This window comes from Anabrus simplex, chromosome 3, assembly GCF_040414725.1.
Source record: "Anabrus simplex isolate iqAnaSimp1 chromosome 3, ASM4041472v1, whole genome shotgun sequence".
In the NCBI taxonomy this organism is placed as follows: Eukaryota; Metazoa; Arthropoda; class Insecta; order Orthoptera; family Tettigoniidae; genus Anabrus; species Anabrus simplex.
Window position 1 is genome coordinate 492994625 of NC_090267.1, and position 19836 is coordinate 493014460.

The 19836-nt window shown below is 38.0% G+C and overlaps 1 protein-coding gene across 3 annotated transcripts in view; it reads left to right on the forward strand.

Moving 5' to 3' along the window:
* Nucleotides 1-19836, forward strand: part of LOC136866558 (FAST kinase domain-containing protein 1, mitochondrial) — a 147255-nt gene that overhangs the window by 84763 nt on the left and 42656 nt on the right. For all 3 annotated transcript variants that reach the window (XM_067143637.2, XM_067143639.2, XM_067143638.2), the window contains exon 6: nucleotides 6807-6957. In XM_067143637.2, coding sequence (XP_066999738.2) covers nucleotides 6807-6957 — 151 coding nt within the window. The remainder of the gene's footprint in view (nucleotides 1-6806; nucleotides 6958-19836) is intronic.

Sequence of the window (19836 nt, forward strand, 5' to 3'; positions counted from 1 at the left end):
ATGGAGATGACCTTGTCAGTCTCAAGTCACATTGCCTGTGTGTGGCTTACTGTGTATCTGTATCGACGTGGTTGGGAGGGGGGATGGAGGGGGAGGGGCGAGGAGGGAGGGATGATGTGAATCACGGAAGGAGAGTGTTGATGGAAGGGCGGGTCTTGTTCTAGAATGTCAGTAGTGAAACTCGTTTTTATTACTGAATTGTTCACAGATGAGTGGGACAAAGGTTTCCAATAAAATATTTCTCTTTTCATTGATTTCATTCAAGTTGTATATGGGATTGTTATATTGGTCGATATCTATATAAATATTCTCTAGTATATTAAGTAAGGGACCTTTCTGTTCGTAATGCAGGATCTTTAAATCTTGATCAGTTGTTGTGTATTTATGATTTTTCTCTCTACAATGTTTGCTCATGGCTGAGTAGCGATTATACTTTAGGGCATTGAGGTGTTCAGAGTATCTTACATTGAAGCTGTGGCCTGTTTGCCCAATATAGGTTGAAAGACATGATTGGCATTTTAATTTGTATATCCCAGAGTTTGAATATTTTTGGTGGCTATTGACAGTATGAGAATTTAAAAAAACGTTTTCGCATTGGTGTGAACGGTCTTGAAAGCTACTTTTAACTTGTGTTTTTTAAAGATGTTTGAAATAGGATATATGTTATTATTATTGAAGGTAAATGTGGTGAACTTCTCTTTAGGGGAAGATTCTTTTTCTAAGGTGGTCTTGGGTTTACTTGTAAATTTATTGAGAATTTTGTTCACAAAAGCTTTACTGAAACCATTACCTTCAGCTATTGCATGAATGGTGTTGATTTCCTTTCTAAAATTCTTACGGGATAACGGAACATTGAGAGCTCTGAAAATCATACTATTGTAAGCTGCCTTCTTCTGTGTCCCTGGGTGTAGAGAAGCTTGGTGGATTGTGTTTATTGTGTGAGTGGGCTTCCTGTAAATATTAAAAGAAAGGGTTTTGTTCTGATTGCGGGTAATAGTTAAATCGAGATAATTAAGGGAATTGTTGTTCTCAGATTCTATCGTGAACTTTATGTGCGGATCCAGATTATTAAGTAATTCAAGAACGGTGTTGTAATGTGAAAATCCAGGATAATAAAAGTTTCATCCACATACCGAGTCCAATGTTTGATCCCATTAATTTTACCTATAATATGAGTGTATTCAAGGAAGTCTATGTAAATATCAGCGAGGATTCCCGAGGCCGGTGCCCCCATAGGAAGACCCTCCTGTTGGTATATGATGATGTTAAAAGTGAAGAACCCATTATTTAATGTGAACTTGAGAATCTGAACAAACTCTTCTATCTCCCCTACGGTCAGTTTACTGAATTTGGAAAGGTTGTTTTTTACTATTTCGATGGTTTTATTGACGGGTACATTTGTGTACATATTGACTATGTCAAAGGAGTGAAGGGTGTAATGTTTCGGTGCTGTGAGATTTTTGATTCTATTGCAGAATTCCAGGGAATTTTTGACTGACGTGTTAGCTTGAAAGAAGTAATGTGTTTTAAGAAACTTTTGAATATATTGGGATATTTTGTATGTCGGACTACTTCTGAAGTTAATAACGGGCCTTATGGGGACATCCGCCTTGTGAATCTTCGGTAACGCTTTCGCCGTAGGTAACTTGGGATTCATGATGATCAATTTTGATTTTTCTAGATCATTAAATAAGAATAAAAGTTTCTTAATTAAAGCTTTCAGTTCTCTTTGTATTCTATTAGTGGGATCTTTTTTTATTACATTAAAGTTATTGTTAGTAAAGAAGGATTGAGCTTTATTTACGTAGTCGCTTTTCTACGTTATGAAGTAAAAAAGAAACTCCCAACTTTGATTAATGAGATAACATCTAATAATAACCACAACGTCTCGAAACAAATTCTAAGCCTGAAATCCAAAATCCATACCAACAACGTAGTAATTACAAAAGCAGATAAGGGCAACGCCATAGTAATAATGAACAAACAAGATTGCATCAATAAAACTGAAACCTTTTTTTCAGACAATACCTATACTTTAATTAACAAAGATCCAACAAACAAAATACAGCGTAACTTAAAGAACCTTCTTAAAAATTCTAACTTCATTTTAAATGATCAAGATTATCAGAAATTAACTGTAATGAACCCAAAATTCATAAAAAAGATGTCCCCATTCGGCCTATAAAACTTCTCAATTCCTACACAAATTCCTAAAAAAAACATTTCAAATTTCACAACTCCAACCCCATAAAGAACTCGATCGAACTTTGTAATTCCCTAAATAAGTTCAGTCTACAACCAAACCACGTTTTATGTTCTTTTGACATCACCAACATGTATACTAATATCCCTATCAACAATACTATTAACATCATAAAAAACAATCTGTTGAAACATAGCACATCGAGTAAAATCGAAATTGATGAACGGTTAAAATAACTTAATTTCGTTTCAGACAACAACTATTTTACCTTCAATAAGAAAATTTACAAACAAGAAGGTCTAGCGTTATCTGGAATACTAGCCGATATATACTTAGATAATCTCGAACATAGTAAGATTATTAATAACATCAACGGACTTTGTCTTTGGCATCGCTATGTTGACGATACCATAGCTATCATTGATAAACAAATCAACAACAGCAATAACATACTATCATTTCTCAACAACTTATATAATAATATTAAATTCACTAAAGAAGATGAGTTCAATAACTCTTTGAACTTCTTAGACATCAAAATCACACGAGCATTGAACAGATTCGACTTCCAAATATACAGAAAACCCACCTTTTCTCCAACAACCATAAAAAATGATTCTTTACATCCCAACTCACATAAAAAAGCCACTTATCACAGTTTAGTATATAGAGCATTAAAGATCCCTATGTCCTCTATTAATTTAAAGAAAGAATTACTATTCATTAAGGAAATAGCGAAATTCAATGGATTTAACACGAGTATGATTAATAAAATCATTAATAAAACCAAACTGAAACTAGCTACAAATTTAACTCCATTGAAACCCGTCAAACCAAAATACGCTAAATTCACTTTCACTAACCATAGTATTTATCCGATAACCAATTCATTAATGAAGCACGAAATAAAAATAGCTTACACAACAAAAAACACTAATCATAATTTATTCTTTAATCACAACTCTATTGACATCACAGACAATAGTTACTCTGGATCAGGAATATACAGATTGAAATGCTCTACATGTAATTTTTCTTATGTTGGCCAAACTGGCCGCAGCTTCTCCACCAGATACGCCGAGCATTACAATGCCCAAAGACACAACAAATTCTCCGCAATGGCCAACCACATGAGGGACACAGAGCATAAATTCACCACAATAGAACAAGACCTCCATATCCTAAAAAGAGTCGATAAAAGTAAACTCATGACAGAATATAAAAACTTATTTATTTTCCTCGACCAACATTTTAATAAAGATAAGAACCTAAATAACACTATTGATAAAAAAAGCCCCTTGTATGAACAGATCCTTATTTTATCAACTCCCCTCACTAACATATTCTTAAAAATCTTCAACCTCGCATCAGTTAGCGTTCCCACCTCCTCTACAGCTAATATACCCCCGTCCCTTCTCCCCACCTGTAGTACTGTTGGGGATATCACTAATGAATAAAAGACTGAATCACTTTACTTCGTCATGGCTGCCATCTTTATTCTTACTTACTACCAAATACAAAACAAAAGCATAAATACAAGCGATATGGCAGTTCCCTGTAGCTCCGCTAGATAGCAGGAGCTCATACTTGAAATACTAAACTATGTACAGGGAGCTTGCACATCCAAATCACATAACGCCGTTAGAGTGTGTACGAGTCCTTTTCTATGAATCTCCAACATCCTCCCCACCCTGGTCTATCTCGAGTGGGATGACCAGCTGGACAGGTCGTGTCACATGGTTTCCGTCCGAGGTGCGAAGAATAACCGTTCTAGTTCTCCCGTCATGTCCTTCGCGTAATTCTTCGACCCGTGCTTTATTCCACATGTCTTGGGCGTGTATCCTCTTGTAGTAAAACTACGTCACCGACCCTGATTCTTGACCCGTGGTCTCTGGGCTGACGAACTTCGTGAAAATTCCGTAATAGTAGCAAATACTCTTTACTCCAACACTTCCAGAAGTCATCAGTCATTCGCTGGAGTAGTCTGAAGGTTCTAACAAGGTCTCGCCTAGGTGGTTCTGGTCCTGTAGGTATCGTGGTGAGTCGATCGCCAACGAGGAAGTGGGCTGGAGTCAATACACCACCATTGTCATCATGTTGCGTCAAGGGTCTTGTGTTTAATACGGCTTCTACGCTAGTCAAAACAGTCCGTAGCCCTTCATCATCAATAGTGGAACGTATTTTCCGTAGACATCGCTTGGTGAGGCCGATTTGTCTTTCCCACCATCCTCCCCACCAAGCGGCACGTGGGGCAATGAACTTCCATGTGATACCTTGCTGGGCCATATAGTGGTGTGTCCGTGCCGCTGTCAGTTCTCTCCACAAGTCTGTTAACTCTGCGTTCGCTGAATGGAATGTCTGAGCGTTGTCGCTGTAGATCATGTGTGGTATACCACGTCGGCCTATAAACCTCTGCAAGGCCTGTAGGAATTTGTCTGTCGACATGTCACCGCACAGTTCCAAGTGTAAGGCACGCGTTGTTGCACAGGTGAATAATGCAATGTAGGCTTTCTTCATGAGGTTGCCAGAAGTAACGTACAGTGGTCCTGCGAAGTCTAGTCCCGTTACTTCGAATGGTCTGGAAGGACGTAGACGATCCAGAGGAAGTGGTGCTTCTAATTCCGTCGGTCCCCTCCGGTGAACAACTTTACACGGAAGGCAAGTGTGTAAGACCTTCTTGATTGTTTGGCGTGCTCGCAAGATCCAGAATTCTGTGCGTAGCTCAGTTAGGATAGCGGGAACACCTAGATGGTGAAGTCTTATGTGAGTTTGTTTTATCAGAAGTTTACAGAAAGCGTGTGAGCCATCCAGAAGTATTGGGTGCTTTTCGTTGCTCGAGATGTCTGCGTGTTGTAGCCGTCCGCCTAGTCGGAGGATACCATGTTGTAGAAATGGATTGTAGCGAAAGATCTTCGAAGCTCGTGCTAGTGGAAGATTATTCTTCAGGGCTTGCAGTTCAGAAGCAAAGCATTGCTGTTGAACTTGCTTTATCCAGTACGTTCTTGCTTCTTCCATTTCTGAGGCTGTGAAGTTGTGACAATACTTGGTTTTCTCCTTCAAACATTTCACAAATCATAGAATAGAATCCTCCTTTTCAATTTATTCTTATTGACTAGTGTCCCATGTGTGCTTTGCACGAGAGTATTTATGGTGATAGAATTCCTTGTAGGTGACATTAGTTATTTTCCTTCTGATGTTCGTACATAGCTCAGTGTGATGTTTTTTCAAGGCCCGTCCAGCCGTCTGCTTGTTACTTTGCTCTTCTCTCCCCATACAGTATTTAAATCATTCCTACTGTGCTCTCATTAAAATGATGATAACTTCTAAACCAGTCATTCAAATTACATTTTTAAGAAGACTATTGAGGTGAATAAGCAGTTAATTTTGATATGGATTACATGATTAACTCAAAACAATGTTTCTAATTTTAAAGTTGAATTTTTACTGCAAATTATAACATAAAAGCTCTTATTGAGGGCTACCTTCTGCAGATAGCTATATACTGTTGCAGACTCTCTTGTAGAACTTTTTAGACTAAACAATTCTTCCACACATACTTGGGATTTATCGTTGACAGTTTAGGCAGCGTAAGCCAAAAAAGTGCTCAGCTGTCTTTTTCTTCCTTTGACTCCCTTCAATAAAATTGCTTCAGCTTGGGTCCTTTCTGCCTTAGATTAATATTTCATACCTTACTCAGTAAATTTTTATATGCAATGGTGAAAACCGCATCAAAATTTGTCCTAGAGATCAGCCTGCACAAACACAGACACCTACCGGGGACTTAATTACACAATATGTATCAATTAGAAATATCTGTCATGTTTATGGATATTGATAAACCTTTCTTGACTGGAAGATTGCTACATTGTATATATTTCTAACAAAGAAGAATAATGTGAATTCATGTCCTCGTCTGGAGGTGGTGCAGTTCTTTCTAGGTGCACACCCAGTGGAATTGAGCTGCATGTACCTTTTTAACTACATATCAGCCCTCCTGCCAATCTTAAATTTCTGGCAGTACTGGCAGCAGTCGGACCCAGGCTAAGCTAAGTAATTTATAGTATAAGATTTCCTCTGTTGAATTCCATCCTGCCAGTTTTTGATGCTTTGGGTGATGTAGAAGATTAATACTGTGAACGTTTACTATTGTGTGCAGTATTTGTTCCCACCTCATGCCTAAAAAACTATTGTGCTGTACCGAGCTCGATAGCTGCAGTCGCTTAACTGCGGGCAGTATCCAGTAATCGGGAGATAGTAGGTTCGAGCCCCACTGTCGGCAGCCCTGAAGATGGTTTTCCGTGGTTTCCCATTTTCACACCAGGTAAATGCCGGGGCTGTACCTTAATTAAGGCCACGGCCACTTCCTTCCACTTCCTAGACCTTTCCTATTCCATCGTCGCCATAAGACATATCTGTGTCGATGCGACGTTAAGCAAAATTGTGCTGTGAACTCTCCTTAAAGCCTTGTACTTACTCATTACTCTAAGAACACCAATAACAAAAGTTATATCCCATTCCAATCTTCCTACCAGTTTCTTCTGCATTCCTTTCCCTTCAGCATAGTTGTAATTTTTTAATGGTTTCGATTCTGTCCTCATTCTAGGGACAAAAGTCGTTTGAATGGAATGTCGGTGCTTCAAGCAGCTCTTGCCCTAAGTTACTTCCATCATCTCCCAGAAGAATTAGTTCATTTTATTTTCACAGTGGACTTCCTTGAACGACTGGATGAAGAAATAAGTCTTTGTTATTCTAAGGTATTCCCAATATATCTTTTATATATCTCTTTCAATAAAACTTGCATGTTAATCCTGAAATTTATAATTAGAACACATGTATCTGATTTCTTGCTATTTACATCATTAAACATTAGATGAAGACAACATGCTCATTCTTATACTGAAGAGTTTGAACGTCCCTGCCTGTCAATCAGACACACATGCTACCAATACAAGCACAGTAGAGCTATCCACCTGCTCTGTTTGTCATAACAAGGAAGTCTGTGATTGCCGCTTGTTATTTTCCTATTTAACTGTGCTCTCGAAAAAGTTGTCACCGACTAGGACCAAAAATTAAGGGTATCGACATAGACTTTGTAGTGTTTGCTGATGATATGGCACTAATTGCTAAAGACATTTCTGATGCACAGAAACAGATTGCTATAGGCCTACTGGAAGAGCAAGCAGCCAAAATAGGACTTAAAATCTCTTATGAAAAAACTGAATTTATGACAAATATCAAAAATGCTCCACCTGAACTTACCATTGATATGAATAAAATCGCAAGAGTAAAGGAGTTTAAGTACTTAGGTGGATGGATCACTGAAAATGGCTATGAAAATTAATCAGTAGCTTTAAGAATTCATAAAATGGAAATTGCTTTTCATCACACAAAGAATGTTTATAACAAAAATGCTTGTCGTAGAACAGTAAACTTCGTCATTACTTAACAGTGATCAAACCTGAAGCTCTTTATGCTTCAGAAACACTCAGTTTACATCATAAACATTTAAAGGAACAATTAGAGATTACAGAAAGGAAAATAATGTGAAAAATTAAAAAAGGAATATATTACCCCAAACCCAACTCGGAAATATATTTTAAAATATCTAAACTTACTGATACAATGAGACTGCGACGAATTCTGTTTATAAGCCATTTGGAAAGAATGAATAAATAACATAATGAATAACACTTATCGAGTACACAAATGTTTGCAAATCAAACATGCGAGATCAAAATGGTATAAGCAAGTAGATACCTCACTGGATCACCAAATCTGCAGGATAGAAATGTAATCAGGAAAATTGTTCACGCAAGGGGATTTGAGGAAGGCGAGAAGAAAGCAACGTGACGTACTTGGTCGGAGGAAGAGAAATTACAACAATCGATGGAAATGAAGAACTATTGGGCAAGGAACAAATGTTGATTCCGCGTGGTCCTAAGTGACCCATTCATGCTGAAGAAGAAGGAGAACAGTGAGCTATTCACAGCTGATCAGCACACTTCAGTGTAACCAGAGATGGGAAGTAATCAACTAAAAGTAATTGAATTAATTGTAACAATTACCGTATTTACGCGAATAATACCCGCACATTTTTAAAAAAATTTTGAGGCACGAAATTGGGATGCGGTTTTTTGCATCAATGTTGGCATTTTTTTTTTTTTTTTCAAAATAAGCCTACCTGAAGTTAGGGTGCGGGGATTATTCGCGTAAATACGGTACTTTCGATAAACGCTAAGCTGAAACACTATAATTCTATAGTTAAACCAGAGGCAACGTATACTAGTGAAACTTTATTCAAATTAAATGTAAATTCTACAACAGACAAATTACAGAAAACTGACAAAAGAATTCTTAGAACAATTATTAATAAAAAGCACCAAGTTGATGGACAGTGGAGATTGTTGCCTAACAACATTGTCTATCGTGAATGTGAATCAATAATATCTACAATGTGTAAAAGAAGAATTTATTTTTTTGTCACATATCAAGATTACCAGACACCAGGATATTGAAACAACTATTTGCTTACTTTTTGAAAAATAAAATAAATAATAATTGGTTCAAAGAAGTTCAGAATGATTTGGAAGAATTGGGTATAACTCGGCAACACATCAAAAACAGAAAAGAGAAGAGGATTTTGAAGAACAAAAGCATAAGTCTCAAACTAAAAACAGTTGAACGGAAACAATATACTATATCGGACACACAAAGAGCTTCCAGGTCGGAGAGGATGAGAAAGTTCTGGGAAAAGAAAAAGAAGAAATTAACTCAAATGTATTGATTTAAGTGCTCCAATGTGGGCATAAAATCTATCAATAATAAATAAATTACTTTTTTAGTAATTTTTACTCGTAATCGTTACTTTTCACAAAATGTAATTTTTACTTGTAATTCTTGAAGTAAAATTGTAATTGTTACATTCCAGTAATCGATATACATCATATCGAGAGCTTAGCAGCTTTGGAGCCCTGGCACTTGCAAGGCATTGCACCAGCGGTATAATTCCAGGATATATCACACACTCATTCATTTACTGGCGGGTTGTTGTGGTACTGGTTGAGATTTAGATAATAGTGTACTACATGGTCGTGGTGGTGGTTTTTATTGTTTGAAGAAGTACAACTGGGCAGCCATCCTTTACTAACACTAATCAGAAGGAAAAGTTCCAACACTTCAAAAAGTGAAGGTGTCGGCAAAAGAAAGTGAAGGGCCACAAAGGCCTCATAACCGGATGTCATCAGAGTCGGGAAAGAGCGATGATAGACCGAACACTCTGACACAAGTAAGTGGGAACAATGCCAGACTCATCTAATAATAATAATGTTATTTGTTTCACGTCCCCCAGACTCATCTAGCGGAACCGTGGTCGCTAACCCACGCTCTCAAGTTGAAAGTCCTTGGTCTCCTCTCTAACAACAGGCAGGGAATACCGTAGATGTTAATCTACCACCCCTACCCACAGAAGTTATATGGTTGAGAATGGAGCCGAAATAAACATGTGACAGCAAAGGGGTTAGGCATTCCCCTATTTGAATCCATGGCTAAATTATTAGTGTGCTGGCGTTTGGTCACAGGGGTCCCGGGTTCGATTCCTGGCATGGTTGGGAATTTTAACCATCATTGGTTAATTCCGATGGCACGGGGGCTGGGTGTATGTGTCGTCTTTGTCATCATTTCATCCTCATCACGACGCGCAGATTGTCTATCATTCTTATACCTTTAGCAATACCGGAAATCAAACTCGGACCCCCAAGGGCAACAGCTTATAGCACTATTCTTGTGAGATGCTTCTTTTCAATGCTGATATTATGTTTTTAATCACGTCTACATTAATAATTATGAGAACATGTTTCGTCCATAACTGTGGACATCTTCAGCCGAATGTATACAAGATAAGTAAAAATAAGACAAGGACATTAAAAACACATTAAATTTTAAAATACAGTTCAGTGTGTCGAATGCATCAATGTAAAATATATGACATATTTAAAGAAATGACAAGGGAAATATTAAAATAATAGATCCATGTTAATGGCATAGCTTATTAAGCTGAAAATACTGGTATAAGCATCAGTAGCACACACAAGTTCCGTTGGAAGTCTAGCCACTGAACAAGCTTTTCATGTGTCAAACTCAATAGAGCAGTACAAATGTTTTGTTTTGTCTTGATTCAGGGTAATGAACAGGCAGAATTTTTTATTTGAATGCACAAGAAGGATGACAGCTTGAAGAGGTGGTCCTAAAACGGAAATGAAAATCCATAAGCAAAGTTGAAGAGACTTACCAAAGGAATTAGAGGCACATCCGACTGCTTATGTCTTTGCCCGTCCCATGTTGCACAGCTTGGCTTGTGTGCTAAGGTTGACCAAGAGTTGTGTGTGGGGGTCCTGTGTAGTGAAAGTGAGCTTGGAGGGGAAGGAGTGAGGAGTTAGACCTAGTAGGTAGGGAGCAGAGTGTGTTGATTTGTTCTTAGACTTAGTTGTGAGGAAGATATTAATTATTTCCTCAGAAAGCACGATCACAACCTTTTAAAATTTCATTTAAGTTGTAAATTGCTGAAACAAAGAATCTGTAGATCTTGTTCGGTGGAAGTGGAGGAGTAGTTAGAATCTATTATGAGAGAACTCATGGCGAAAAATTTGTTATATCTTGAGGAGTTAACGTGTTCTTTACATCAAACAAGAAAATTGCATCCAGTTTGACGCACGTAACCAGCTGGACATTGGCTATATTTTAGTTTGTATACACTTGATTTGTGAAATTTATTGTTGATATTATTGACTGTATGCTGATAGCAGAAAAGGTTTACATTGTTATTAACTGTTTTGAAAGAGATGTGGATATTGTGCTTTTTTTTAAATGTGGTAACTTCATAAACGTTCCTATTGCCGTAAGTGAAAAGAGCATAATTATCTCTTTCTTTTTGGACTCTCGAAGTAGAGTTGAGGTGGATTTATTCTTGATTTTTTGACAATCTTGTCTATAAAGTGCTTGTTAAATCCATTTTCTCTTGCAATGAAATAAATTGTATTTAGCTCTTTCCTTTGATTTGCCTCTGATAAGGGGATGTTGAATGCTCTGTGAATTAAACTATAGAAAGCAGCTCTTTTGTGAGCTTCTGGATGCATGGGTTCTTGATGAATAGTATATACTGTTTGGGTGGGTTTTCTATAAATTTTGTACAAGAGTTTATTCAAGTTGTTGCTGATGGTGATATCCAAAAAAATCGAAGAGTTGTTGATTTCGGTTTCAGATGTAAATTTGATCCACGGGTCAGCCATATTTAATTGTTCAAGAACAGTGTCCCCATTGGTGATATTATGGTCTGTGATGGCAAATGTGTCATCCATACAACATGTCCAAAATACTGTTTCTTTGTTATTATGGATTTTTGTTCTTTTCAAGCAGTCCCAGTAGATTTCAGCCATTATCCCCCATGCTGGGGTGCCCATAGGTAGACTTTCTTGTTTGTAGAAAAGTGAAATTGTTGTTACAAGTTACAAATTCTAAGATGACTATAAACTCTTCTATTTCTTGTTTAGTTAATTTACTGTGTTTCTATAAATTGTCCATGATTAATTTTACAGTTTTTGTTGCTGGTATATTGGAATACATGTTTTTGATAACAAAAGAGTACATTTTTTTGATGTGGTTGTACAATCAGATTTTTAGTCAAATTACAAAACTCTATGGAATTTTTAATGGAGCTGGTATTCTAATATTAGTAATGATTTTTCAGAAAATTACGGATGAAGTTAGAGGTTTTGTAAATTGGGCTATTCCTAAAGTTAATTATAGGTATTATGGCTACATCTCCTTCGTAGACTTAGGCAATGCCTTAGCTGTGGGGATGCTCGGATTCATGTTAATTCATTTTTGAGATTCGTTTTCGCTAATAATGAAAGACGTTTGTCTAACTGTGAATGCTATTGGTTGGGTCTTTTTTGATTGCTTTAAATAAATTTTCTCAGAAGTAAGCTTGAGATTTTTGTATATATCTTTGTCCATGATCACTGTTGCAATACCCATACAATGCCGTGCTCCAGATGAAAGTCTTCAAAAACATCTCCCTAATTCCTGTATCATTGTTTGAAGTAAGCAAATTTATTTTCTTAAGAAAGGCCTTCCTTGTTTGTGCTACTCTGCAGTTTATGTCCTCCTTACTTCTGCCATCATTAGTAACTATATTCGTCTACTTCCTTTAAGGCTTCATTTCCTAATCTAATATTTCCTGTATCACCTGACTTCATTTGACTGTACTCCATTACCTTTGTTTCGGATTTATTTATTTTCATATTCAACTCCTTCACAAAGACTCTGTCCATAGCATTCAGCAATTTCTCCAGATCTTCTGCAGACTCCGATAGAATATCAGTATCATTGACAAATCTCAGAGTTTTGATTTCCTCTCCTTGGATTGTGATTCCTTTATCACCTGTTCTACATAACCATTGAAAAGGAGAGGGGACAAACTGCAGCCTTGCCTCACTCCTTTCTGGATTGTTCCTGCTTTTTCATAGCCTTCGATTCATAATATACCAAAATTTTGCAATTAATTCGTATCATTTTTGGCTCTATATTACATATTCCTTTTTCTCTTCAGAGCATGAAATTGTCATAAGTAAAATTGTTACATAATAAAGGATATGCCAACTGAAATTTAAACTCCACGACAGATGTTCGAACAATCAGGCAGAGAGTTTGCCATATAAAAGCTTTGGTATCCGTAGGAACAACATGGGTAGAGGACGACAAAGATAGAAAAGCAACTGTACACATGGGCAGTAGAATAACAATTGACATCATATCTGCACAGGCTTAGGGTTGTTCGCAGTTCCGAGTATTCCTGCAAGAGAGGACCCCAAACAGTAGACCACTTAATATTCAAGTGTAGTGATGTGAAAAGTGAGAGAGAAATGTTAATAAACAGTGTTGTTATGGTAGGCAACTGGCCAATGCAAAAGTCTGTCCTAATCAAAAAATATTCAAAACCCTTTGCAAAATTTGTGAACTCCTTAAACTTTAAAGCATTGAGAAAGAGTCAAGAACAATAGCCATCACCAAATATGTATGCTAAAATGTCAAATGTTTTTCACACAAATATGTAAGATTAGTTAAGTGCATGTAGTTCTACGCATGTTGTAGAGCATGCAAAGAGTATATATAATAATAATTTTAAAAAAAGGACTAATGATCGATTATCATTTTGCCTGTCAGGGTTTTTTTAAATACGCTATGCTACTATTTGCACATAAGATGCCACAATGAAAGCAAAGTTAAATTTATCAAAAAGGTTTGGTTGAAGATTGTTGATCTCAATGTTTTCAATGCCAGTACGTTTTATTCATTCATTTATTCACTGAAATAAATATAAAATACTATCATTAATGTTGCTTCATTATTTCATTGCCGTTCTAGGGTGGGCCTCTTCAGTCACTTAACATGCTGCAGAAACTGAATCAGAGCGCTCCACTATTGTCCTACGATGACGAAAAAATAAGAACTTAAAAATCCTATCTTCAAAAGTAATAAAATGGATAAATATTGTAAAAATAAATTAAAAAGGCACTTCTGTTCACCTCCCCCTCAGTTGAGTTTCTATGTTATTTAACATTCTGCAAAAATTTTAATATGGTACAGAGGAAAAAGTTACTGTAAAACCTGCCTTAATAATAATGTTATTTGTTTTACATCCCACTAACTACTTTTACTGTTTTCGGAGATGCCAAAGTGCCGGAATTTTGTCCTGCAGGAGTTCTTTTACATGCCAGTAAATCTACCAACACGTATTTGAGCACCTTCAAATACCACCTGACTGAGCCAGGATCGAACCTGCCAAGTTGGGGTCAGAAGACCAGCGCTTCAACCGCCTGAGCCACTCAGCCCGGGAAAAAAAAAACTGCCTTCAACAGAATCACGAGAGACTGGAAAAAATTTACATTTAAGACAGTTTTCCATTTCATAAAGATGAACTAGGAAATAGTGTACATTCTCCATGTATTTGCCTTAAACACTTTGAAAACATATGGGATATTAACAGAATACATAACTGGTAGATGATGATGATGATGATGATGATGATGCTTGTTGTTTAAAAGGGCCTAAGAGCCGCAGTGTCCAGACATGTGTGGGGAGAACAGAGTGGTTTGACTACTCCATTACCTTTGATTTGGATTTATTTATTTTCATATTGTACTCCTTTTATGAAAAACATTTTATATTTTACTATACATATTTGGTGATGGCTACAACAAGTAGGAAGTGTGATAAGGTATTTTATTTGATCCTGTATTGACTTTTCTAAATCTATTAGAGAAACTATTTAAAATAGTTTATGTTGTGTCCACCTTGTCAATACACTTTTAATGATTGAAAATTATTTATTCTATCATACACGTTTCAGAAACAATATGCATTCCCTTTATTATTTATTCCTTGATTTGACTTCACTGATGAAGGGAATGTATATTGTTCCTGACACATGTATGATAGAATAAATAATTTTCAGTTATTAAAAGTGTATTGAAAAGATGGACACAACATAAACTATTTTATGCTTGACGATGCCGTAATATAAATATCATATGCCAGAAAACTGAATCTTAATGAGGCTTATTAAGCTTCATTATGGTACAGATTCCCCAGTTAGAGTTCAGATTTTCATTATGATACAACTGTTTGACCAATTAGGTAAGGATAGCATCGCACCTGCACTCAACGCACTAGTTTCACACTTGTTTCCAAAATCAAACCCATATTAACATCAATGCACCTTCTACTTCCAATATTCCACAATCTCATGGCACATTCCTGCAAATTCACTTCACGAACTGTACAATAAACAATTTGTATTTGAAATAAAGCTAGATTATGATAACCGTCTATCAATGTTTTTGTTTCAAAGCTTTGAAAACATATGACATTGTCAAGGTCTCTGATCCACTCACTTGGGCCGATGACCTTCGATGTTAGGCCCCTTTAAACAACAAGCATCACCATCGATCCACTCACGGAAAATCAATAACCCAGCACATGAGCTCTGCGCTCTGTTCAGTAAACTCAACTGTCAAATGACATCTCGACAGAAATTTATGAATATTTAAAAAATGGAGTTATAATTATTGTTGAGCATAAATAGTTGTATGAAACTCGCCTATAATGGTAATTAAGACACTCGTATGGAAATCTTAAAACTCGCTTCGCTCGTTTTATAAACATACCCGTGTCTTAATTATTGCCATTATAGGCTTGTTACATTATGTACTATTAAATAGTTTCTTTAATAGATTAAGGAAGTGTGATGTAACCATTGTTATTCATAACACTAGCCAACATGATTTTGCGGTAAAATAGAAAATATGTAATTCTTATGGAAATCGCTGCCCTGATTCCAAAAATTATGCTATTTTTTTCCTATCACGTCTAGTTTTGACGCAATTTGGTGTTTTAGTATCTACGTGAATTCGTAAGATGTAATGTTGAGAGATCTTCTCACGCAACTTTTTTTAGAGTACAATTATGTGGTTTGATTTGTTATTGTTTGCATTTTATTGTAGGTTTATTGCTGTCTAAATGTTTATTTTATAGTTGGGGTTTCCTGGTAAATTCATAACAAACTCCCCCAGACACGCAGTAGACCGCGAGGTATGTAGGATTGAAGATAAGATAGTTGAGAGCTTGTCTTTCATCCTAGACCACTTGAATAAACAGACTTGTTAAAAGCCCCAGCCCTTATGCAATGTTTATGATGGACTGATAAAGCACTTTCCTTTCACACTCCACAAAAATTTCTGAAACATACGAGACCTTAAAGTTGGTGCTTGAAGAAATTAAATATCATGAGCATGAGTGGCAAATTTGCGTGATTTGAAGATCATTGGATTGTTGCTGGGACAACAAAATGGCTATACAAAATTTCCCTGTTTCCTATGCAAATGGGATAGCAGAGCATGTGATAAACATTGAAATACAGTGAATTGGCCAGAAAGGAAACAACTACAACCAGGATCCAAAAATGTTTTGAATGTAAGTCTTATTGACCGCGAAAAAATTCTACTTCCACCCGTGCACATCAAATTAGGATTGATGAAACAATATGTCAAGGCATAAGATAAAAGTAGCCTATGCTTCCAATATTTATCCACTAAATTTCCTTCATTATCAGATGCAAAAATCAAAGAAGGCATATTTGATGAACCACACATTCGTAAACTGATGAAGGATAAAAATTTCACAGACATGATGACCAAAATTGAGAAAGTGGCATGGAACGCATTCAAAGATGTAGTGACTAAATTCCTTGGCAACATTAAGGACCCTCAATACAAAGAAATTGTAAGGGAAATGTTGATAAAGTTTAAGGAACTCGGTTGTAATATGAGCCTTAAGCTTCATTTCTTAGCTTTGCATCTGGATAATTTCCCTCCAAATTTAGGAGCTGTCAGTGAAGAATAAGGTGAAAGGTTTCACCAGGAACTCAAAGATGCAGAACGATACTATCAGGTACGTTGGGATGTGAATATGATGGCCGATTACTGTTAGTCGATTGCACAAGACGACCCTTCTAGAGATCATTCAAGAACTTCAAAAACCCAGAAATTCCACAGAAAACGGAAAAAGACGGAGGTGTGAATCTAACCTGCACATAATGTAAGTAACAAAACTATGTATGTTTAACCATGTAATTTTTATTCAAGGTATGGTTATATTAATTTAAAAGGAACTGTACAGCCGACACTAAATAGGCGTTTTATGCTTCAGTTTCACAAATTTCAATATACACTGACTGACAGAGCAAATGCAACACCAAGAAGGAGTGGTTCGAAAGGAATGAAAGTTGGGGAAAAAACAGAGACGGCCCGGACGAATAATTGATGTTTATTTCAAACCGATATGCAGGTTACACAATGCGCATGGCATCGACTCAGTAGGATGTAGGACCACCGCGAGCGGCGATGCACGCAGAAACACGTCGAGGTACAGAGTCAATAAGAGTGCGGATGGTGTCCTGAGGGATGGTTCTCCATTCTCTGTCAACCATTTGCCACAGTTGGTCGTCCGTACGAGGCTGGGGCAGAGTTTGCAAACGGCGTCCAATGAGATCCCACACGTGTTCGATTGGTGAGAGATCCGGAGAGTACGCTGGCCACGGAAGCATCTGTACACCTCGTAGAGCCTGTTGGGAGATGCGAGCAGTGTGTGGGCGGGCATTATCCTGCTAAAACAGAGCATTGGGCAGCCCCTGAAGGTACGGGAGTGCCACCGGCCGCAGCACATGCTGCACGTAGCGGTGGGCATTTAACGTGCCTTGAATACGCACTAGAGGTGACGTGGAATCATACGCAATAGCGCCCCAAACCATGATGCCGCGTTGTCTAGCGGTAGGGCGCTCCACAGTTATTGCCGGATTTGCCCTTTCTCCACGCCGACGCCACACTCGTCTGCGGTGACTATCACTGACAGAACAGAAGCGTGACTCATCGGAGAACACGACGTTCCGCCATTCCCTCATCCAAGTCGCTCTAGCCCGGCACCATGCCAGGCGTGCACGTCTATGCTGTGGAGTCAATGGTAGTCTTCTGAGCGGACGCCGGGAGTGCAGGCCTCCTTCAACCAATCGACGGGAAATTGTTCTGGTCGATATTGGAACAGCCAGGGTGTCTTGCACATGCTGAAGAATGGCGGTTGACGTGGCGTGCGGGGCTGCCACCGCTTGGCGGCGGATGCGCCGATCCTCACGTGCTGACGTCACTCGGGCTGCACCTGGACCCCTCGCACGTGCCACATGTCCCTGCGCCAACCATCTTCGCCACAGGCGCTGCACCGTGGACACATCCCTATGGGTATCGGCTGCGATTTGACGAAGTGACCAACCTGCCCTTCTCAGCCCGATCACCATACCCCTCATAAAGTCGTCTGTCTGCTGGAAATGCCTCCGTTGACGGCGGCCTGGCATTCTTCGCTATACACGTGTCCTGTGGCACACGACAACACGTTCTACAATGACTGTCGGCTGAGAAATCACGGTACGAAGTGGGCCATTCGCCAACGCCGTGTCCCATTTATCGTTCGCTACGTGCGCAGCACAGCGGCGCATTTCACATCATGAGCATACCTCAGTGACGTCAGTCTACCCTGCAATTGGCATAAAGTTCTGACCACTCCTTCTTGGTGTTGCATTTTCTCTGTCAGTCAGTGTACATTAAAAATATAATGCAAACCATCTACTTGCTTACAAGGCAGAATTTATGTGTATTTAATGCATGCAAAATATGATTACGTTTTGCAAGCTGAAATTTACATTAATATATCAAATTTAATCAATACTAAGTATCAACAATTTTATGTAAGAACAAAATAACAGTTTGTAAAATTGCCACTAAACCAGACGTGATACGCCAAAACTAATTTTTTTCTCGAATTCTGCGTTAAATTCGTAAAACTCACCTATTTTCCTTTTTACTGCACAAAAAAAGTTGTTTTTTGCAGGCTAGTGTAATGGTTATAGATGAAACTGTGAAGGAGAGAAAGCTTAAATATGTATGGGGACAGACAACTTGACATATTGAGTGAGATTGTTGAAAATATTATAGAATAAGCATGGAAAAGGGTAAGAAAGTGGTGCAAATTATAAAAATATAAAGGGACAAAACCTTGAAATTGTGGACAGCTTCAAGTACTTCAAAAGCTGCTTTCTTTTTTTTTTAATATCACACTTGCACACATAGATCTTGTGGCGATGATAGAATAGGAAAGGGCTAAGAGCAGGAAGGAAGCGTACGTGGCCTTAATTAAGGTACAGCCTGGCATGAAAATAGAAAACCATCTGCAGGACTAGAGTTCGAATCTACTGTGTCCCAAATGGAAGCTGACAGTTTCATACCCTAACCATGCAGCTACTCACTCGGTTACTGGGGAAGTGAACTGATGCACGACTGGACATGGAGATTAGTGAAAAGAATCAGCAGGGAAGTGCATTCTGCCAGAGTGTGAGAAACCTGGCGTGGAGGAAGGAAGGACCAGTGAAGATGTACTACCGCCTGATACTGAGAGACTTGGGCACTGACAAATAGACAGGAGAATAAAATCCAGGCCAGTGAAATGAAACTTTTAAGAAGTATGATAGGAAAGACAAGAGAGGACAGAGTAAGAAATGAGGACGTCAGGAAGGAAATCGTAGTGGACAGGCATTTCCACAGAATAGAATGGGGGTAAACTTATATGGTGTGAACATGTTAACAGGATGGAAGAGGGAAGAATGCCAAAGCTAGAAGGTGGGAGGGCAAGAGGGAGACGTAGAAAAAAGTGGTTGAAAACAATCAAGAATAGATGAGGGGAGAGCCTTTCTACATGGCGGGTTTTTTAAGTAAAGGCCGTTTGAAAATAAGTACACAACGAAAGACGATTTTCAGACACCACATTTATTTGCAGATTCTACATACCTTACTCTATTTTTCAGCATTGCTGCTAAGTTTGTTTAAACACTTCTCATACCTTACAACTAAGTTTAAAATACCCTCTTCATAGATACTTTCCGCCTACTCCGATAAACAAGAGTTTACGGCCGTTTTCACTTCGTCGTCATCATTGGAACAGAGTCTTGTTTGGCCTTCACCTTTACAGGCAAATGT